The sequence below is a fragment of the Pocillopora damicornis genome, chromosome 4 (assembly GCF_964200805.1).
Source record: "Pocillopora damicornis chromosome 4, jaPocDami1.2, whole genome shotgun sequence".
Classification (NCBI taxonomy): Eukaryota; Metazoa; Cnidaria; class Anthozoa; order Scleractinia; family Pocilloporidae; genus Pocillopora; species Pocillopora damicornis.
Window position 1 is genome coordinate 14442532 of NC_142673.1, and position 23458 is coordinate 14465989.

The 23458-nt window shown below is 37.8% G+C and overlaps 3 protein-coding genes and 1 pseudogene across 7 annotated transcripts in view; 3 read left to right on the plus strand and 1 right to left on the minus strand.

Moving 5' to 3' along the window:
• LOC113670988 (uncharacterized) overlaps positions 1-1234 on the plus strand; it is an 8843-nt gene extending 7609 nt beyond the window's left edge. The window contains exon 5 of the mRNA XM_089204341.1: positions 674-1234. Within this exon, the coding sequence (XP_089060467.1) occupies positions 674-795 (122 nt within the window). The 3' untranslated portion in view covers positions 796-1234. The remainder of the gene's footprint in view (positions 1-673) is intronic.
• LOC113670960 (octopamine receptor beta-2R) overlaps positions 1-2937 on the minus strand; it is a 22456-nt gene extending 19519 nt beyond the window's left edge. The window contains exons 1-2 of one of the 2 annotated variants that reach the window (XR_016185948.1): positions 2801-2937; positions 2188-2426 (exon numbers count right to left, since the gene is read on the minus strand). Coding sequence is in view for 1 of the 2 variants with exons in the window: in XM_089204360.1 (XP_089060486.1) it covers positions 2188-2286 (99 nt within the window). In the remaining variant the exon portion in view is untranslated. Of the gene's footprint in view, positions 1-2187; positions 2427-2800 lie in introns of those variants that run through there. The other variant, XM_089204360.1, reaches the window with a different exon arrangement.
• The window catches only part of LOC113670969 (uncharacterized), an 8611-nt gene extending 624 nt beyond the window's left edge, over positions 1-7987 (plus strand). The window contains exons 1-5 of one of the 3 annotated variants that reach the window (XM_089204343.1): positions 3090-3431; positions 4595-4674; positions 5237-6071; positions 6347-6430; positions 7167-7987. In XM_089204343.1, coding sequence (XP_089060469.1) covers positions 3275-3431; positions 4595-4674; positions 5237-6071; positions 6347-6430; positions 7167-7495 — 1485 coding nt within the window. In that variant the 5' untranslated portion in view covers positions 3090-3274 and the 3' untranslated portion in view covers positions 7496-7987. Of the gene's footprint in view, positions 1-3089; positions 3432-4568; positions 4675-5236; positions 6072-6346; positions 6431-7166 lie in introns of those variants that run through there. The other 2 variants (XM_027187183.2, XM_089204344.1) reach the window with 2 other exon arrangements.
• Positions 7988-12334: 4347 nt separating this feature from the next.
• On the plus strand, positions 12335-22480 carry LOC113670967 (uncharacterized; annotated as a pseudogene). Its single transcript, XR_016185971.1, has 7 exons — positions 12335-12950; positions 13086-16286; positions 17711-17837; positions 19035-19155; positions 20033-21208; positions 21431-21508; positions 22056-22480. The product of XR_016185971.1 is annotated as an uncharacterized LOC113670967 (transcript).
• Positions 22481-23458: the final 978 nt, after the last annotated feature.

Sequence of the window (23458 nt, forward strand, 5' to 3'; positions counted from 1 at the left end):
TGTACGCATAAGTATGTGAGCTTACTTTTCGTTCGCGTGTCGTAATTTGATTGGCCACTGAAAACGATGTAATTAATCTTCGACTCGAAACATCTAACTTTTGATCATAATCTAAAAAGGAAACGTTTTTGGGCTTTTGCACTATCCATATCTGTACAAAATCGCCATGTTTTCCTCGTGCCTCTACTTTTGGTTTCCAAAAATAAAGCGCTAAAATATTCGCTGTTTACAATGTCATTGTAAACAATTGTCTGTCGGCATGGGGTTCAAGTGAACGGTAGTGAAGGGTCATTAATTTATCATGAGCTGACATTTGCGTGTCCTTGAGAGTAGCGATTAAAATGGTCACGCAAGAAGCACACGGGTATGACAATCATTTTAAGGTTAAAATATATAATGTTTTCCTACATGACACACTCAATCTGATAAAATGCAAACATAGACATGAATGTCGTCTGTGATTCGGCTCAACGGAGCTGTGAGTATTCGTCTACAGTGTCCCCTATCATTTTTTGTGCGAAAAATCTTTTTGAGCGAAAGCGATCACACAACACAAGGTGCAATTTTCAAGTTTTTTAGTGAATATCATCATCTTGTTTGGGTATATGCGAGTAACCCTGTAATGATTTTGCAGCCATTGGGAAAGGGTGTATATTGATTCTAATGCTTACAGGTTTGAAATTGACCAACATATCCCAAGATGTCGAAGACATACTTGTTAAAACACTTGATGTACCCCTAAGAGGGAAAACTGAATGCAGCTTTGAAAAAAGTAGGAAAGGCATTGGAGATTGATGACCTTAATCTTCAATACTTGAAGAACAACAAAGAAGGGGGTCCAACTTGGCAACTGTTGGAAATACTCAAAGCAAAATATCCACATTTCACTGTTGCTGATCTACTACACCCATTAAAGAACTAAAAGGATATAAATATCTTCAGACATTGTTTTTATACACTTCAGTATTTAAACACAGTATGAAAGTAAACATACTGACCCAAAAATGCTACTCCAGAGAGTACCTTGGCAATTTAACTGTTTCACATGCAGGTTTGAGTAGTACTTTGTGTATACATGATTCTTGCCATGTCATTTATTGTGCCATCCTTTGTTAGCATTATTTGAACAGAGGTAAAAATAATTAAGTAGAGCTAACTTATTACCCATGAGATATTATAAAACACCTGTTTTATAAAATTTCTGATTAAGCAGGCAAAGAATTTGTTGATTTGAGATAGGGGAAGGATTTGGATTGGGGGGGGGGGCATGTGGGGTGCCATGCTTAATTAAAATTTGCTGAGGGTTAAAAGTGTTTAATTCATCATTTCCCTTTTGAAGAGTTGACCAAATTGAACAACAACAAAATGAGGTATGCACTTCTTTGTTGAAGAGCCTGTGACATTTACTCCTGAAACTGGAAGAGGAGTAATGTTTTTCTCAACTTTAAGCAAGATCAAAAAGTTGCAATAGTCCAGCCTATCATTAGACTATTTAGGCTGAATGTAAGGAGGGAGGAGGGAAACATGTAGTGGAGGGCTTTAAATCTGGGGTGGTGGGAGAGCTTATTCCTTGAACTTTGACTAGTTCAGGATTTTCTATTTACACCTAGCTGATGCCATGTAATGAAGACATGAATATAACAATGCTGTGATAGGCTGAATTTTTATCTGAAAGAGTTGCATGTTTTTTTTCAAAGAGGCCTTAAATTTAGCGAAGATGTAAATATCTCCAAAAATGTAAATATAGTCATTTTAAGGTGTGCAGTATTAAAATGTGTTTGTTTTATTAAACACAGTTTTGAGAAAATAATATAAAAATGATACTAATATGTGATAAAATGTTTAACATTTTACCGGAAATGTTAATGGACAATTGTAAATTTGGGTGTTTTAGGACATACATTATTTAAAAGTTCACTGATTTTTTAACATAGTTTTGATAAAATAATACAAAAATGATATCACCATGCAATAATTGTTGAGCAACTTTTACCAGAAATAATCATGATTGAATAACTTGGGACATGTAGATATTTTAGGGCACATAGTATTTCAAAGTTTATTAAATTTGGTTATTAAACATAGTTTTGAGAAAATAATACAAAAAAGATATCACCATGTGACTTAAAGGGTCTTTCCTGGGCAAATTGGTTAAATACACATACCATAAGAAAAATAGTCCCTTACCTTTGTAATTACCGCATCAATTGAATTATAGTTCGAGCAATAATCTCTAAAATGGTCCTTGATCTCTTTCTTTTCGTTTCTAAACAAACTGTCCGCCATTTTGTGTAAAATTTGCTAGCAAGTGTTCTGAGAAAATACCCCCTTTAGGATCTGACTTTCGTCCGACTCGGGCCAGGTAGTTTCGCGCTTACTTTTTCAAAAATAAGCAGCCACAGGATGGTGAATGCAGTTCTCTGTTCCTGTTGATCAAAAATGCAATTTTGTGAAAGAAGAAATCAGTTTTCAATATGGTACGCTGCAGTGAGAGGACATGAGGACCAACAAGAGAGGATAGACAAACCTACATGTATATCAAAATTTTTCGAGAGAAAATTTCAAATAGACCAAGTAAGGCGGGTGATGGTAGTGCAGCTCGCTATTACTATCGTAATACATTACCTGCGTGTTTCATTTCGCGAACTGATGGAAAAAGTTGCGTGACTTAAATGAAATCAGAAATAGTCACAAAAGAAATGATGGTATTTACTTTTAATTTCAAATTTTATTTCAAGTTTGACAAAAAAATTGTAAGCCATTTTAAAATGAAAGTGACAGAAGCTGTTGTGAGGGCTACCTTAAGACTGAGTTGTTTACCGTTTTGGTGGATTTCCGCTCCTCGATCGATTTTACGTCTGAAATTTCGTTCCTTGGATTGATATGAAGTATGTTAAGATGTTCCTTAAAGAGTCACGTTATTCGGGTGTATATGCTTCCACTTTTTCCAACCATTTTATTATCATACAGCCAGCGAAGTGTCAGCGGTAAAGTGTAGATTTATTTCAATGCATCAGAGGCCTTTATCATTCTTGCCAAATACGTCATCAAAGACAGTGGTCAAGGGGATTCCCCGTTTGAGAAGTATTGCTCGTCAGTAGGCCTCTATTTGGCATTGTTTCTTTTCTGGTTGTGTATTTGCAAGATGTCCTGAACAGTCTCCTAACACTCGCTGCTTCTGACGTTTCTGGAAAATATCAAACTTTACTAGTCATTTTGCTACGTGAGTGGGTTCCGAAACAGGCTGCTAAAAGAAGCGTCTTCAACTTGCGGAATGTGTTGGCATTCAAATATTGGTGTAATAATCTGTCAAGGAAACAAATCAGCGATCCCAACTAAATTATTTTATCTGCAACATCGGATTTGTTCTGCACAGATCCCGTCTTGCGATTGGTATACTCAACACAAACATCTGACTCAGCCAAAGAAAGGTACTTTTACTTTGCATATTCGTCGACTCAATTGTAAATTCAAACGAGCCCTAGCCGGTAATCGATTTGTCTGCATGATTGCAAGACTGCCTTCACATGGAAACGGCGCAGTTTGATTTTTTTAAGTTTTCAGTTCTTTCCTTCTAGGAAACTACTTAAGGCAAAACAAAGCTAAACGACCTGCCAAATAAGGGCGAATAGTCGAATTCGTGACTTTTTTTTACTGCAGTATTCCTTAGCTCTTAAGTTTGTACGCATAAGAATGTGAGCTTACTTTTCGTTCGCGTGTCGTAATTTGATTGGCCACTGAAAACGATGTAATTAATCTTCGACTCCAAACTTCTTACTTTTGATTATAATCTAAAACGGAAACGTTTTGGGACTTTTGCACTATCCATATCTGTACAAAATCGCCATGTTTTCCTCGTGCCTCTACTTCTGGTTTCCAAAAAAAAGCGCTAAAATATTCGCTGTTTACAATGTCATTGTAAACAATTGTCTGTCGGCATGGGGTTCAAGTGAACGTTAGTGAAGGATCATTAATTTATCATGAGCTGACATTTGCGTGTCCTTGAGAGTAGCGATTAAAATGGTCACGCAAGAAGCACACGGGTATGACAATCATTTTAAGGTTAAAATATATAATGTTTTCCTACATGACACACTCAATCTGATAAAATGCAAACATAGACATGAATGTCGTTTGTGATTCGGCTCAACGGAGCTGTGAGTATTCGTCTACAGTGTCCCCTATCGTTTTTGTGCGAAAAATCTTTTTGAGCGAAAGCGATCACACAACACAAGGTGCAATTTTCAAGTTTTTTCGTGAATATCATCATCTTGTTTGGGCATATGCGAGTAACCCTGTAATGATTTCGCAGCCATCGGGAAAGAATGTCACGCAATTCTTCAATATCATGTGTTCCAACAGTGACCACTTGATCACCATGGCTTACATCGAGGAAGTTTAGCTTAGCACATGTATAATGGGTTAGATGCTTAAATTAGTCGTGGAGTGAATGAGGATAAATGGCAACAATCGCACTCCGGACATGTGTGTCATTTAAAGCTTTGCAGAGTTATATATATATATATATATAGTTTAACTCAAATATATTCAAAACTGTTCTGTTCCAGAATCGAATCGCTTTAATTGTCTCTAGAATACGAAACATCCACGCTGATGGCGATTCCAGGATGGAAAGCTGTGCTTCTCTTGTTTGCCGTGGTAGTGCTGATATTGGTAAGTCAGTCTCCCACAACTATAAATATTTAATAAATACTTCTAAAATCTAATTGTGGAGTGTTCAGTGGAAGTGCTTGTTATTGCATTTTTTGTACCTTTCACAGCGGACATTGGGGCCATTTTTTTTCGGTTCTTTCCACAGTTTGGGGTCATACGCAATTCGATGATGTTGATTACTCAAAATGCACCTATAGTTACTCTTACACATGATATCATTCTAAGAACCGATTAATTTTATAAGTACTCCTCCTAACTTAAGGAAGGGGAAGTGGGGTCATTGCTGGATAAGACATCGTTCCTTTACCCTGATAGTCTTATTGAGGTATTGAGGTTAAACTTGGTTGGAACAGGTTATCCACGTCTTTATTTACACTTAGATACAAACATTTAGCATGCAAATGATCATTGCTCAGATGCCTGAACTACCTGTAATTTCGCCGTTGGTTTCATCTTCAGTATAACCTGTATCGTAAAACACTTTAGGAGCCAAATGCGAACACTTGTGACGGTCAGTCGAATGGAAAATACTATAATTGTTTGTTCATCCATCCGTTTACAGAGCCAGGTATTGTTGCAATGGTGGTGGTGGCGGCTAGACCATATCGCAGGAACTAATGACACCTGTTTACCAGGAAATTACAAGTTGATCGGCAATGACAGTACTATCATTAAATGTCAGCCCTGCCATCCCTGTGGTACAGGCATGAAGCTTACTCCGCCATGTGGCAGAACAGTGACTCTCGATACCATTGTGATGTGTGTGCCAATTGCAATTTACGCCACTAAGAGGATACCAAGGAAAACTCATTTGCCTACGGAGGGGATTAAACTTACATACCTTTCAAATGGTAAAGGAACCAACCATCTCAGCATCCGAAATGGAAAAGTTTTCACCTGGTCTCCTTTGGAGGTGAATGATATCTATAAGACGGAGAGGCTTGATAACTCAAACTCATCAAAACTGGATGAGCATTTTTTTTCACATAAAAGGTCTACACCGGATATACCACGCACGACGACGGTTCCATCTAGAGCACATTCCCTTCCGTATACGGTTAAGCGTTGGGAGAAGAAATATGACAACCAGTCATTACTATTAAGTAGACCACGACGACCGTTGATACACCAATCGAAAAGGCCAAAACATTTCACAACACCGTATACAGAAGGGTTGCATGGAATAACATCTAACGCCACCTGGGGATCTCAGATTATAAACATTACTTATGTGCTGGGTGGTTTTCCGTGGGTCAAAGTTGTGGTGGTTGTTGTGCTTGTCATAATTTCCGTATTGCTTGGATTTGTGGTGTGGCTTCTGAATAGTATCAGACACATTATTTGGGATAAGGATTGCCGAGACTATCAGAGATTAAAGAGCGCAGAGTCAATTGAAGGTGGGCGAAAAATCATTATGTGTATTGTAATTATTTTTTAGGAACTTAATTCCGCATCGTGTTTGCTTAAAAAAAAACACCCATAAATCTTGTGTCCTTTTTCTTTTTATACACATCTTTCTTCGGTCACAAAATTCATCTGTGTACATTAATAAATAATCTTGCTTATTGGTTCTAAATTGCACCCGAAATCATTTAAATATCTTTTCACATAGAGCGTCAACTTTGCGTATTATTTCATCTAACTCGTTTACTTTGTTCATCTGTTTTCATAGAAATGTCGTACTCCTCTGACGATGCTGATCATTTAAACGTAAAGAATTCAACCGACCTGACCACCTCTCCTGATGATCTTAAAGGTGAGAGGCTGCATCTGCGTTATAAATATACCCCATTACTACCGTATTGATTTGATTTAGCGCCTGGGCGCTTATTGACTTATGGTACCTTAAGGGAGGGCCCCTATTCAGAACAGGGCGCTTGTTAGAGACAGGGCGCTTATTTCTTTTTTGAAATACAGCATTATGCGCGAAACAAAGCTTTGATGTCTACCCAAAAGGATCAGGAAGACTGGAAAATGGACTTGCTCCTGATTCTTCCTAGGCAGATCGACCAGCCAAGTAATCGCTGCAAAATATGAAGACGAGGTCATTTGCTTGAAGGAACTGTGCACTCACGTGAGCATAATAGAGAGACTGTGAGGAAGACCACTGTCTTTGCAATGAGGACATTAGAGGAAAATGAGCCACGTTTTATGTAATGTAATCGCACTCGAACAGTGATATTACTGAAACAGAATAGGGACACTTATCCGAATAGGAGTGCTAATTGGAATGAGGCCGCTAATTGGTATTCGGGCGTTTTTAAAAAAGAGCAAATTCGATGGAGCCCCTCATAGAGAGACAGCGCTTATTGGAACGAAGCGTTGTATCGAATCAGTACAGTACGTCATTCGTTGAAATTCACAAGAATACATATCTGGGCCATTTACCAAATGTTAACCAGATTTAATGCCTCTTGCTGTTGACTTCAAACGATTTCAGGTTGCTGAGGAAATCCGAGTTTCAACTATGACAAACTTCTTCAATTTTTCAGGTCTCATATTGTCCGAGCTACCTCCAGATCTTGAAGTCTTACTGGTAGAGAAACTGGACGTGCGACGCAAAGGTGAAAGTTTCTATGGTTGGCAAAAAGTGGGTGCTGCATTTAAGATCTGCAGAGATGAACTCCGTCACCTAAATATTGAATACAAAAGAGAAAACGGAAGTCCAACCAGCAAGCTGTTATTGAAACTTGGAACTTCTAAATGTGCGACAATATCCGACCTCATCGATGTATTGAAGAGTCGTAAAGTAAACCGCCACGATGTCGCATCTCTCGCCATTCAATTCATTCAAACAGTCAGTAATTCCCAACATGCATAATAACGATTTTTTTCTTTGCGCGGGTAAGATCTTCGGCCTTTTAACCCCGCTGCCCGTTGCTGTCTGGAAAACAGTTTTAAGGAGTACAATTCTGTTTAAGGATGAAACAGGGTGTAAATTTTTTTTCTTCATAGAAGCTGCGAAACGGATGTTTGTCAAATCAAAAAATAGCACATTCAAAATGCAATTTGACAATTACTTGAATCCTATGGAAATTCATTCTTTTAGTTCTCTATTTCTGATTTTCCTTCAGTTTAACTCGGTTTAACTACGAATGTTTTCCCGATGTGAATGAGGTATAGGGATCTAGAACAGTTCGCCACAAAACAACTTAGCGCCTCATCTGACTGTAAACATTTGCGAAAACTGTATTATAGTGTAAATAATTTCGTTTTAGTGTGAGTAAAAGTTTATTTTAAATGTAGTGAAGACCATTTTCATTAAAACTCCTGCTGTCGTAGAAACATGCGCCCAAGCAGGAAATAACACGAAGCTTATGTGGGCTTAGCATTTGATTAATTCCAATTATTTGATTGATAGACACTACCACCCATTTTTACCGGTGTTCCCTTGAAAATGGTGTCAAGAAATGTCTAAATATTTCTGAATGTGTTATGATCGTTTGATTGATAATTTAGAATACCACACCTATACTGCAGCCCCCTACATAGAAACACCCTTAATTTCGAATTCATGTGCCTGTAACTAAAAGAACAAGTTTGGTGACCCAAAATTTTTATCATCAAATTGAATTAGCAGATCAATATTTATCTATCAGCCAAGTTGTATGCTGATTGGAATCAGTGATAAAATCATAGGCTTCTCAGAGCTTGCAGCGTAACTAAAAAATCATATCAAAGAATAATTCTACTTTCACAATCAAAAGACGCGCCAAGCAGATAATGAATCTTACAGGTTTCAGGTGGTAATTTGCATGCATAAATATTGGTGGCGAGTGTGCAGCCAGCCCCCAAACTTCCAAGGGTTTTCCGCAGACATGAGTAGTCTCGTCCTTAAAGTGTAAACGAAAGAGCACATTTCGCACCAAATGGAGGATATTGTGTTTAATGATTTCTTTTGGTTTATTATCCTTTTAATACAATCGAACCTGTAATAAGCATACTTAGCTGTCATCCAGTATTAAGCGGTCGGTTTTCAAAAATCCAAATTTTTTTTTTGTCCTTAAGCACAGTAATTTTCATCTCTATTGAGCGGTCACACCTTTATTAAGCAGTCGTGGTCATTCTTGACTAAGTACCAAGGGCTTGTTTGTATTGTTCTCCCGGCCTAAATATATTAAACGATTACATAAAGTGGAACCACTCGAACTGAATAAAACTAAGAGTAATCTTTCGAGTCAAATTCATTTTATGTTTATCTCCCGGAATGAATATTAGTGCTTTGAGTCGAAATGCCCCCAATGTAGTGCAGATTATCTTTCTTCTTAATTAATATTGTTAGGACAAATATTACGTACCAATGTCACGCAAGTTATTTGCTGGTCAAACTGCATTAAACGGTCAACCCGCCATTCCTCGTGTATAACTGTTTAATACAGGTTCAAATGTTTTTTGTAAATTACGAGAAAAAAAATGTTTGCGAACGGCTAGCTGTTCATTAAGTGGGATGTTCAGTTTTTAGTGCTCTCTTCGATATAAACTTGCACGAGAATTTGCAGCGTCGGGTATCGTCAACAAATATTTATAAAAGTGGAGCATTTCCGCTAAGGAAAACTGAGCCATTTAAGTTTTAGGGTTTAGATTCTGTCTCCGAGTTATTCTGTCTCCGAAAGTCAGATTTATAACATTGATGATTTCTCTTTCGAAAAAAAGTAAATAAAAGAACGAGGTGAAGGAATGCCAGATGTAGCTAGTGACTCTGCTGGCTGATTAGTTTTGCGCCGGACTAGAGAAAACCCTTGAATTGTTGGGTAGAACAAGTGTAACTGTTGTTCACGTGAGCAAAAACGATTAATTCTGTACTTCCGCCATGGTTTCAAGATATTTATTCTTTTAGCATCTCGAGTAAAGATCTCAGGCAAAAACCACTCTCAAAAAAACTTGGGACCGCGTTACACAAATGCGCAAAAATCGCAGGATTTCAAGTTACCAAGAAGACCAATAAAGGGAAATTTATCAATTCGATCTCGGAACCAGGGGAACTGGTGCTAGCTAATTTCGATTCTTTCTTTACCAAGCTCTCCGCAAAATAATCGGAAGAAAGTTACATCTTCATGCCAGAGGTATCAGGAGTCGATCTGGTTAGTTCAGAGCAAGCATGAGAAGACATCGTAAGGTACTATGCCTTATAACTAAAGTGCAGTATCGCTGTTAAATGAGATCTGTGACCTGTACTGCTTGATATTCTGATTTACGACAGCAAGCTTAGGGAAGCTTTCGATATTCTTTAAAGCTAAAGGACATCACAAATTTCCACAGTTACTACACGTTACTTGTTGGAACATTGAATTATACAAAACGTGAAAGTAATTTATTCATAGGGGCTTGTAACAAGCTGTAGATTCATGAGATGTGAAAATTCATATAAGGGCTTAAGGAGGGGTAAAGCGACGAGAACATCAATTAGCATACCTCAACTATTTAACGCTAGGTAAACATTAGGAAGTCGCACTATACATTGCTTGACGTACCGCATTCACACCAATAATGTTGTAAAACAAGATGTATATATTATAATGATACGACTTGTGAATGACTAAGACCAGGAAGACTACTCAAAGAATGAGAAAATCAAATGTGTTACTTGTGTTCCTCTAAAGATTCGTAAACGAGCTCTTAATTCCGGCATATTCACTTCCGACGCTACTCATCCGTTTAGACTGAAAATAAATTGATTTTACAACGTTGGGTTTTTAATGCTGTCTTTCTTCTCTCAATTCAGGCTTCGATACTCCCCACAAGTTCAGTTAGGATGGAGTTTACAGATTCCCTCGCTTATTTGATAAGAGAAGCCATGGAGCTGTCTGTTCGGGAGCGCACAAAGATCCTTAGATTTATTTGGATCATCTTTGTTACATTCATAATTTGCTTTGTAAGTGTCAGTTCAATTGTTTTTCTTTGACTATATGTTTGAATAAAGTAAGCGGAAGAACTAGTAAACTAATGTACGAAATTAATTTAAGTCTAGAAAGCAATTACATGCAGTCAAGTAACTTCAAGTATAACGCCACTTTTTATGTAGATATATTTGATTCCAAGCACGGTTCCTAAGAGAATTATTAAGATTTACTCGCCGCTACGTGACAACTTGTGGTCTGTTTTCGCTCTCTAAGTTATATTAATTTCGTTTGCGGCTGATCGCAATGAATTATAGAGACCTTTGTGTCAGGTTTGTTGCCTGATTTTAAGGCCAACTACAGCAAAACAAATCGCCTCTAGCATCTAAATGCTAAAGGTATGCTGGCGTGAAATGGCAGTATTCATATGCCAGCACTTTCGGTAGAATATGCGATAACGTGCAACTCATCATAAGGAAAACTTTGAACTCGTAGAGCAATTCAAAAGCAGCAGCAATTAGGGATTTGTGAAGGAACTGCAATTCGCTCAATGTTCTTAACCCGTGGTAGTCACGCGAACTATCCTATTTGGTAAAGCCAATAAACATTCTCAGAGTCACCTGATTATATTGCGAAACTTATATAACGAATTCCGATTACCTTAGATAACACCGATGGAAAGGTCCAATTAATTGATGAAAGGGTGCTTGCATTACTTAATATTTTATTTTGCTTCTGAAACAGCTGTATACTATTTGGAACATACCCCAAACTAACGACAACCCAAGCGAAACATGCACAAGATCATCATACCAGATTCTTGGAGGACATAATTCGATAACCGGATGCAAAGAATGCCCAGACTGTCCCCCAGGACAACAACTTACCCCACCATGTGGCAGCAAAGTACAGCCAGATGCATTTATAAATTGTACCGTTTGCCCCTCGGGAACCTTTAAAGACATTAGCGGAAGAGGTATTTGTAAACTGTGTCTGACATGCGGTCCAAGAGTAACCGTTAGCTCATGTACATCGAGCAAAAATGCACAATGTGGGACCTGTCCTCGTGGTACCTTCCAATGGAGCCCCACAGTGGACACTTGTAAACAGTGTTCGTCGTGTTGTGCGCCGAAGCGCTTTGCTGAGGTGGAGTGCTTTTATCTCAGGCAATGCTTAAGAACAAACTGTACTCAAGAAATAGAAAATGAGGGAAATGATATTCAAAAATTGGAGATAAATTCTCAAAGGTTTGCGACGATAATAAATCCTCCAAACCCAGCGCCACTTCTAGGTGTTTCTAGCAGTAAAAATTCAGGCAACGCAAAGAAATTGGCATTGAAGAACATTTTGAAAAGAACGAGAGTAACACGAGATGTTCCGCAGATCCTGCAAGGAGTCAGTGAAGGAAATACCACTAAACTGGCAAACGAAAAAATCGCCACTCTTCTCAGCAATAATTCAGATACTGTTATAACCACCATCACCAAATCATTCGAGGAATTTGGAACTGTCTCCACTGACTTCAACACTGTCGATTCCAATTTGCAAATGGCTTCAAGCTGTTTTGGAATGAACTTCGCAAAACTAGTGAAGATTATAATAATCGTTATTGTGGCCATATCTATTTTGGCGCTGTTCACAGTTTGCGTCATAGTATACTTCTGTTGTAAAAGGCAGTCAAGACATCTTCAGCCTAGATATTGTGTGTTTAATTGTTGTATAAATCTGAAGAGTACCGAAGAATATAAACAGCTACTCGATGAAACAACTCATCAAATCGGTAAGAAAAAAGTCTCTACCAGCAAATCTATGTATAAACTATAGGCAAAGATCTTTGAACTGTTGAGACTCATTGCCTGAAAAATGATTCTACTTATCAAACAACCCCAGCAAATTTGACACGTCCTTGATCAAATTAAACCGCCAATCTCATTTCTTGGGGTCCATGGCCATTTATTACCCTCGGATAACTTGACAAAACGTAATGACTTAAAAAGTACTGTGTAAGAATCACAGCCACAGTATTTTCACAATTCATGTACTTGCTTCATAGAGAAGAAGCCATTCATTTTGGGTTCTAAGCATCCTACTTTCTCTGTATTCATGCAGTGTTTGCACTTTGATTAGTCTCTGGCTTGTAAGAAATTTGTCTGTAAGTTTTTTTCTGTAATCAGCAAATAAACTTAGTTTTGTAAGTACATATGATGTTGGTAGGGTTAAAAAAAGAAAATGACAAAAATGTACGATGCAATATTAAGGAGTGTCAAACTAATGAGAGTCAAGCTACCTGAAATTTATTATATTTTTTTCTTTTGTGTAGGATCTCGCCACTGTCTCTTTTTATTTTTTTTTTAGGTGACGACACATAAGTCTCTCTAATCAATGGCAATTTGGAAGGCAGCTTTTCTGAGAAAAGCACATCTGCTGCTGGCCTTGAAAGTGAGTAACTCTAAAAGAGAGGTTCTTTTTCAATCAAAAGATTTCTTAATGAAAAAAGACAAGATGAAAAGTTCTAGTGATACAGTATTAATAATCTTATCTCACTTCAATCACCTATATGTACCTAAATTCCAGATACACCCTTAAGTGACATATCCCCCTTTCTTGAAGACATCCTCGTTAAGAAACTTGAAGTGGACTGTGGTTGGAAAAAAGTGGGAAAGGCATTACAGATTGACCAGGACGATCTGGATTACTGGGAAAACGGAAAGTCAATGGAAAGTCCAGCTACAGGAGAACTGTTAAGAAAACTGAGAGCGACACGTCCAGAATTCACTATTGCTGACCTTATAGATATCCTAGAGAGCCCAGACGTAAAACGTCGAGATGTTGTTCAACGCATCCGTCTACATTTACAAAATGACTCCAAAAAGCAGAGAAAGAGTTGCAGACAGCTACCTGGTATGCATGTAGCTGATGAATGAAGTTCACGTGTAGTTTTGAGTACATTTTTGGGGGGTCTAAAAATCATTGCTTACAGCCCACTCTGAGTGGCTAATTCAAACCGTTTATTTTAAGGGTCAATTTTTTCAATCTTTCTACATAATAGATATCAATCAAACCTTTCACTGATGCATGTCAATAAGCCACAAAAATTAATAACCTGATTACTTAAATCTCCTAGTGTTATTTTTAAAAATTTCAGTCTGATGACAATTAATGTATGTTATATCATGCAAAATAACACTTTGCGTGAGATAACCTAACTACCAGTAAATGTAGATTATAATTAGTGATTATAATGTTCACGGTGAATTGTATGAATTTGTCAGGAAACATAATACTGGAGGTATTATTTTTCATCGAGGGCTGTGGCACTTGTGAAAGTAGCAAATTAACTCTAAAATGATAAAATGTCACCTTCTCTCCTCCAAAAATTATAGGATATTTACAACTCAGTAGTTTAAAAAGATGAAACATCATTACACTTAAACACAGTTGCATTAGTTATGTAAGTAAGTTTAAAGTTCAGGGCCCAGTTGTTCAAAGGCCGATTTGTGTCAGCCCAGGGTTAAATTTTAATGCAGGTTTCTATACTTCTTTTTTCCAAACCCTTTTAGTGAAAATTTTCCCTATTCTTTTTAGAACATTCAATGATCAAATTGCAAGCAAAAAGTTTTAACCGAATTTTCTTTCAAAGCTTTCAGACCTGAAATCAAATTCCATGCTAACCTTGGGTTATCTTAACTCAGATTTGAACAACCCGGGCAAGACATTTAGACTTTATTGACAACGTTTGAGGTTATCTTCTGGGAGATAGCTTCCAACACGAAAAAAACAGCAAAATGTAGTTCTTCCTCTAAAAAACTTGATTACATTTTCAGTTAGGGTGGTCCTAACTAGTAATCACATGTAGACTGAATTATGAAATTGGCTAGCTGGAAAACAATCATTCAATGATTTTCACCGGAAATGTGCTCAATGGTGGACTAATTGCGAATAGAGATTTAGCTACAGTGAGAAATTATCTTAACTTAGTGGATTTAACTTTTTTGAGGTAACCAATCAGGTTTTTGGAGCATAATTGTGTCACATAATTTCTCCTAATAATATCTAGTGTAGAATAAAAAGTAGGCAGGTGATGAGAACAAAGAAAGGTACAACGGCAACCAGGACACCATCAATTAATTCACTACTAAATTCTCAGAAATACCATTAGAAATGAAAGTTAAATCATGAGGAGAGTTAGATTTTGAGAGTGAAAGGGTTAAACGTAAAATGATCTGTAAAGTAAGATAAAACAAATGAGCACTAATGAAAAGCAGAAACAGTTGAAATTATTATTTTTTTACATAGTTGTTATTAAATATTGTTTTTAGTGAAGGTGCTGTTTTGCATAATTAAAGTACTGTTATTATTTTTGTATGCTTGATTTTTCTGTGCAGTGTATTGTGCATTTTGATACTTATAATGGTTATAATGCCTGAATAGGATTTTCCCTTAATAAAGAATATTAATTTAGCTCCGTGTATTTAATCCTATTTGTAACTACTGAGAATCAGGTCGCATTTACAGTGACATTTCGCTAGTAAAGGATCGGTAACGTAAGTATGTACCCCTAAAAGGTGTTTCGATCGATCGGTACCTTCCACAGTTTCTAAAAATATGCCATCCTGATGTTTTTACAAGTGATAACAAAAAAATCGGGCGACATGACGAATATTTTAGGCGACGTGACTCAGGTTCCGGGTGACGTGACGTCGGGCGAGCTGACTTCCGGGCGACTTGACCGTAAACCGAGTACAGTAACTTATTTCAAACCTGATCTTGAAATCATTATCTACAGTAGAAAATTCTTCTGAAAACACATAATTTTTAAACCTAGACGAGACTAATTATAATCAAAGAAACAAGCAGGCAATTTCCAACTCATACTTTCCCAATTAAACAACCAAGACCAGTTTCCCTCTGACACCTTTTCCTCCTGCACTATACATGCATGTATCGGCAACTTGGCTCAACTGATACTCTTTTCCAACTATTGGACAAGTAAGCCCTGCGTGTAAACTTGCTCCTATTGCAGATGCTATCTCTTCACACGCAATCTGTTAGATACAAAAACTACATATTTCTTATACTTTTTTTTTTAAGCAGATCAAGAAATAAACTTCTCGTTCGTGTACTTCGCAGTGCTTTTTAGCAGAACGAGGAATGCACTTCTTGTTGCGCAGTGCATCTAAGTAGAACATGGAATACTCGTGTTGTTGGTGCACTCTGTACGGTGCTCTTTTGGTAGAACGTAGAATATTATTGTTGTTTCTGTACTTTGCGTGGTGTCTTTTGGTCCTTTTTAGTTGAGCGAGGAATAAACTTCTTGTTCGTGCACTTCGGGCGGTGCTTTTTAGTAGCCTGCGGAGTGCTCTTGTTGTTTGTGCACTTCGCACATGAGGATCACGGATCGGCTAGAAAACTTTAGGAGTCGTAGACGATCCGTAGGGCTCGTACGAATCATCAATCCGTTTATGGCCACACAGCCTTACGATTCGTGAACATATTAGACACTCCGTACGGACCGTACGGATCGACAACTCATTTTTACCATTCAACAATATTCGGTGGCCATGTTGGTTGGGACAAGTGCGTCCAGGGCTATATGAGCAACCAAGAGCATCCCACAGATACCGCTGGACGCGTTGATTGCGGGGACGTAAACAAACCAAATTGGCCATCCAGCTGAGCCGAGCACGTTTTCAAATAATGTGGACGGGCCTCTGGTGGGACCTGAAGCTGCTCAAGAGTTGAAGATGTATTTAAATCCGACCCAAACTGTAGAGGGTGAGAAACCTTCGATTTCCTCTAGACCTAAAATCAGTTCTTGGCCCAGTGGGTTATAGGGAACTGTTGGATTTTCCACCAGTTGCCCTCTTGTACGAAGCGACCATCCCTTCAGGATATGTAGTACTATCTCGCCTAAACCTTCAAAATTATGGAACTTAGTGTTAAACGTAGCCGGCCATCAGGGTTGCTGATGAATTTCATCACATTCAAGCCATCTATGATTACGCGTGGAGTTTTGGCACCCACCGTCTGCACACATTTTCCTCAGAGCCGATGGTAATTACAACCCTTCATTAGGCAAAGCCTCCCAGGGGCTACAGCTTTCGCAGATTACAGTCCTGATGATAGAAATATTTGCAGAAATTTCAATCGAGTTAGAGGCTGTACTCTTCACGAGTGTCACTTCGCCGATGTTTGCAACCGTAAGGTAAATGAAAAGGCGTATGGGAGTCTCTCCTTTTACTCATACGAAGGGCTAACGCTTGAAACGTCAGCTTTAGAAATTCTTTTAGAATCCTGTTTTCAAATTCGTTGTTTTTCCGAGGAAAAAAATCAGAGATAATTTTCCGCCTGAAAACAAAGGCTATCAGTTCGATTTCTCTCCAAACAAAGAAGGATCATGAAGTGCGTTCCTCCTATTCAAAGTTCATTTAAATGTTCTGTGAAAGCCTAGTTTTTACAATTTGCATCAACCAATTTTCCTGGCATAAAGCGCGTATTTTATCATAAAAGAAAAGACAAAAATATAAACGCTTTTAAAAGGGCAAGAGGTCCATAGCGAGAACAATTATGTTCGGGGTCTTGAGCGTAGCCGATGGCCATTAGAGACATTAAAACGCCAATCTCCAAACAAATTACCACGATCTTATTAGCGCGACCTTCCTTGCCATGCAAGGATGGGTTGAGGTTAATTTGCGTTTATTAATCTTTAAAGGAAGAGCGAAAGATACCAAAATATGGAAAAAAATCCTTGTGCACCGGCTACTGTCGATGAAAATAAGGATAAAGCATTCCGACCTGTTAGGATGCGTCAGAAAGACAGCCAAATTGACATTTAACTAGGATTATAAAGTCCTTCCGGTATATGAAAGGAAAGAAGAATGTCTCCTTAAACATAAATGTTTCCTGTCATTAAGTCCTTTCTGTATTATTCACGATGGAATGATCGGGTTTGAAGTTCAAACGAAAAGTATCCAAGAGCTTGATATAATCACCCTTGGTTGACCAATGACAAATCAGTACAATTTCCGAGAAAGCGGCCGCAAATTTGCATTAATCTTCAACAAGCAAAGTCACGCTCATCACGACGGGTATTAGTGTTAGTACATCTACTTGTGGATTTTCCAGCAACACAGCATTATATCCGTTTATATACTCCGGGAAGGTATCTTCTAATTAAGACTCAAATTTATCTACGATAGGGCTATCGAAGGAGAGACTCTTCTGGACGTATAACTCCTGTATACCGTTCACAGGAAGAACTGCTTAACAGGAATTCATTCTCGACCAGACCAAGCAACATACTCTCTCCTTCTTAAGACCTCGACGGTAAGGATGTAGTTAATTCTGAATTCCACGTTCTGAAAGTTGCGTTGTTTTTAAGGCCGATCTTATGTTTTCAAGAACGGTGGAGATAAGAGTAATCGTAAACTAAACCAATACGTGTCTGACGAGTTCAATATCAATTTCTGATGATTGTGGATGTTGAAAATTGATATTTTGTTTTGCAATTTCAAAGATTAAAACATAAAATGACCAATTTTCTTCAGAATAATATGGACCATTTTTCCTTTCAACAGAATAATTCAGTGATATTGCGGCGTTACTATGCTAGAGTCGTGTGAGACCTTTCACGACCTGCATCAATTGCCTCTACATTCTCGATCTCAAACGGAAGGCTTACATAGCATAGAAAATTTTTAAGCCTTACAACGAATATTTAATGCATCGTATACTTTGTTGATAAATAATTATTCTAGTTTGCTACACAGTCAATTTTTGCCTATTTTCACTTGGGGGGAAGAAAGGAAAAGTGAGTTCTTTATCTAAGAAAAAAAATTACTCTTACCTTCCGAGAGTTTAATTATAAACAACATGGCCGCTATCTGTTACGAGTTATGCTAAGTTATCGCGCTAGTAACGGAATCTCCGTTAAATGCGCGTCAGGTTTCAGTTGGATACTAGCAAGGGTTCCCAGATAACCAATGCACGAGATGTAGGTCACCAAGATTTCTGACTGACTTGTTCACAAAAATTCCTGCTAGTGTTTCCTAAGTCTGTCAGACTTACAGACTATGACAAATAAAGCCTGCTTTCAATATGTGAATTAATTGTTCAATTATCATCAAAACTTTCATTGTTCGAATTGATTAATTAGGCAAATACAAATTCATTTGTTTGAGCTTACCTCCACAAGGCAAATGCAATTTTTAAGGTTTATTAGATGATCGCTGATACAACTTCTATTATTGCTTCCGGTTTACAATTCAATTTACTTGAATAATATGATATGATAATATGATAATATAAATAATACATTTCTGCAAAATAGTCAAAGAGGACAACACCTGCTCTTTGCATTGATTGTTGTCAGTATTCATAGTTTTTTAAATTGTATCAATCATACGAGCTACATTTATTTACTTGTTGTGCAAACATGCACTTATTAAACCAACCTCTAGCTCTGCTCACGGCGCCTTTGCAAAGCAAATTGAATATTATTCCTATCTTATCGTTGTTATACAGGTAAGACCCTTTCGTATCACCGTCGATAGAAGGCAAAATGATCCCATCATGGCAAAATGTGGCAGAATTAGAAGTTATTATCAAAGTGCTATTTATTTTTGGGTTCGTCTTCTTGCTGTGGGTAAGTCAGTCATCTAGTATGAATTATTACGAAACTAATATTAGAATAATTAGTCTCCCTAAAAAATGAGGCCATTTATGGTATTTGCTTTAATTTCAATTTAAACCAGATTGCTTACTGAACGTTATGGGCTTCAGCATAGGATTTCGTACGCTTAATTGAATACTACGAATATTGTCACTTAATTTAATAGCTTGCGTGATCTGAGGGATGCACAGGCTCTGTTGATTAATGGAGAACGAAGTCATATCTCGCTCTGACCACGTCGCGTACGGCAATAACAACTGTTACCTGAGTTTCGTAATTTCTCCTGGCCTTTTGTATCAGATGTTTGAATGAGACAGGCGCAAAGAACAGTGTTATAAACTCTTTGACTCTCAGTCGTATCTAATACTGCACATAAACTCCATCATCTGTTACTACCCAAAAGCATTACCAGATCGATACAATTTTAAAAACCATCGCAATTTAGGTTGCCAAAAATGCACACTAATGGTTACACGAACACATTCATGTCCAATCGGTAAAACTTTTATACGTAGTTTCTTCTACAATCGTTTTATAGCACATAAAATTGTTTATTTTATAAATGCGTACATAACTTTAACTTTTAGTAAATTTCATGCAATTCAGCCCTAGGAGGCTAGTAATTTGAATATTTTAATAAACTGCCGACGCGCGATTTGTTGCTTTTTCTTAAAGAAAGTAAATTAAAATGCAGTTGCCTTGTTGATCTTCCAAGTAATTATATTCAAACAATTATTCTCCGCAAACTCAGCGGATATGTTGTATAAGTGATAGTTCGACAAATAAGGCAATAGAGCTGAATATTCCAAAAAAAATTGTGACACTTTCTCTTTCCTTATTGATTGTACAGCAATGGAATTTTTTAGAGGATTTGCAAGACAGCAGTGAATTTTACCCAGACGGTCTTGCTAAATGTCCCCCAGAGACTTACACTGTTCATGAAGATGAAAGCGGAAGGATCAAATGTTTCGCTTGCCCTGTATGCCCTCCTGGGAAGGAACCTTCAGCACCGTGTGGTATTACATTGGATACAAAACCTGCTGGTGAATGCATACCTTGCAAACCAGGAACATATTCAGACAAAGTCGACAGTAGGTCCTGCAAGATATGCAGTGATTGTGAATCAAGAAAGATCATTAGCTCTTGCACCACAGAGAAAAACACAGAATGTCAGGACTGTCCAAAGAGACACTACGAAGATGAAAAAACACACGCATGCAAACCTTGCTCTGATTGTTGTCCAAAAAGTTATGCGGCTCAAATAGAATGCTTGATATCGAAAAAATGTAGAGAAAGTTGCGCACGGTCGACAAAAACAAGGAAATATTTTAATAAAAAGATTTTAAGATCTACGAATGCTACGAACAATGAAGCGTTAACGAAAGAACCCACTATGTCACTGAAGCAAAGTAGTATGAAAAATATGAGCCAACTTGACCAATTGGACTCCAACGACAAAAATGTTTCATTGACTATAGTAAAACGAGACTTGGAGGCCGAAGTTGAATCAAAAAGTGATCAGTCTTTGAAGAACACGGACAGCCAAACGGGAAAAAATTCCTACTGGGATGAACTAGAAGAATTAGACTTTCTTAGGATTCCTCTCGTTAAAAACATAGAGGAGGAGGAGGTTGAGCAGCCAATAACGGACCAAAGTAAAATTCAAACCATCTTTTAACACCGAAAAGGAGATTCAACGGGACCAAAATTCGTGCGATTGAAGTGGAAGAGCAGGTTTCTTCTCAAGCGTCACTTGGAAAAAATTACATCACTTTTCAAACAACTGAGGCTACACTAAAAGAAGTAACAGAGTTGGGAGAGGTGACACCACACGATGACGCTGCGCAAAATGAATTCCTGAACTCGGCCCTCGGCAGCTTTGCCGGAACAATTTTTGCCGCTGTTTTTCTGGTACTTATGGGACTTCTCGTGTATACCTTATACAAAAAGTGTGTATGCAAGATGCTACAAGACCCAAAGGAGTTAAAAAGAACTTCATCAGACTCCGCAGAACCTCAAAGTACAGGTAAGAAGAATAATGGGTCAGAACACAAGAATATATTAATAATAGCTAAGTCGATACTGCTATCTATCGAGATCTACGTCAAACTGAGAAAATTGCAAGTATGCCACGCCGTTGTCATATCGTTCATAGTGAGCTTTATTTCTTAGCTGCTTGTTCAAAATAAGTTCTCTAAATAGTTTTCATCACGAAATATATGATTATATTTCCATGATTACTACTTAGGTTCCACCTTGGACAGTGCAGAAGGAGAAACTATCAATGAGACCCTCGACGAAGCAAGCACTGTTACAGTGTCACAAGGTAAGGAAACCAAGATCAGTTACATCTGATCAACACACACGACACAATAGAATACGGACACAAAGGCACCGAGGAAAAATCAATTTTCTCATTATGTCATTATGTCTAGGTTGCTAGCTAGGTTGATATTAAGTGATTATGTCTTCATATCAATATTCCTGACATACTGTCACAATGTTGTACCGATGTGGTTATTTCTACTTTTTCACACTAGAAGATAACGAAGGAATGACCTTGCCCTGTCACAACGCTTTTATCGTTTTGTCTTTCTTTCATTGGTGCGAACCAGGCTTTCATGTAATTTACATGAACAAAGCATCACAATAAATCAAGACAGACAAAATTTTGACAGCTCGCGCTATTTGTAATTTGCACTCGTGTTACAACTTTGCACTCGCTTTCAGCCAATCAGAAGCGCGAAGTTTTTTCATGAACATTATCATCTCTGAAAAATCATAGATCTTAAAAATTCACTCCAACTCTATATTTGAAACAAGACACCAAAACATGACAGAAACAATACTAAAGAATTGAAATCGATTCTTAGATCTCAATCTAGCAGATATGCCCCCAGACCTCCTGGATGAACTGGTGATGCGTCTGGATGTTCCACAGGGTGACGTACAGTCTGTACATCATAGCAGGACATTCGGTTGGCAGATAGTAGCAAACGCGGTTGGAATTCCTCCTACAGAATTCAAATACTATGAACACTTAGGAACTCTTAAAGATGAAAGCCCAACTAAACGATTACTTGAGAAATTGGGAAGTCAAGGAAAGACTATATCGGATCTTATTGCTGTACTCAACAGACCTAAAGTAAAACTTGGAAATGTTGCGGACACGATAATTCGGCACCGTGTGCCGAGGAACTAAAATGTGGTTTCCACGCATTCTTTAATACAATTTATATTTTTATCTAAAGAAAATTTAAATGCAAAGTTGAAAGTTCAATTAAATGATACCACTTAATCAACGCGTACTTGAAAAGTGAGCGAATCCACACATTCATTTCAATCCACGTTAACTCCAGGAAGAAAGAGATGTAGCTTCTCTTGAAAAATTGTAACATTACAGCATAAAGCGGCCTTCTTTGGGAAAAAAGAAAACGAGCCTGCCCACCCCCTGCAGCTCAGTATATTCTGCAGTTCACTTTCAGTGCTCAGTTAAAGCGTCGGTTAAAATTTCTTCGACTGCCTGCAACCGTTTTCGTCCATGAAGACTGAAATGGATCCAAATTAAGAGCGTTCATTCCTGTCTTGCTTTTTGTCTAACTTTTTGTCCCGCACTTGATTTATTCCCATCGTTCTCCCACTGTTCGTTCCAACCATAAAATTAGGGGTTCTAGCAAGTCGTTCATCAACAAGAGGAATAAATTAAGTAAAAGGATTGAAGAAGGTTCGGGCAAGCGAACAAAGTAAGAGCATATTGAATATATGAGTAATTTGTGCTACATACTCTTTCACGTTTATTAATATGCACAGTTAATTCTAATATGGAGGCAAGAGGATCATAATTGTTCTTAAGTCGTCCCCCCTCAAACTTCGGCATATGCATTGCATGCTGGTGCTAAATGTCCGTTATACGTCCTTTAAATGGCCTTTGCCGGCGAACGGACCTCTGCAAATTTCTTTGCAAGTTCGTGACAGGTTTAATTTACATGTCGAAAAAACCAACAAGTGCCCTTGATTGTCAGGTTCAGATGCTAACCTTACGACTAGAATGAGGGCGAAATTATTATTCATTCCCTTATCGTTGAAATTGGTTTTGGTATCGTCTCAGATAGTAAAGGCAGTATAGAAAATGGGTGTTTTTGGGTTGTTTTTTGACAACTTTGTGCGTGAATAAACTGAACGTTTTGCTTACCCCAGATAGGTAAGTGACAAATGTAAGCAACATCTGATATGCAAGCTAATAACTTAAAAGCTCTTTGTGCTACTGGCCGAAAAT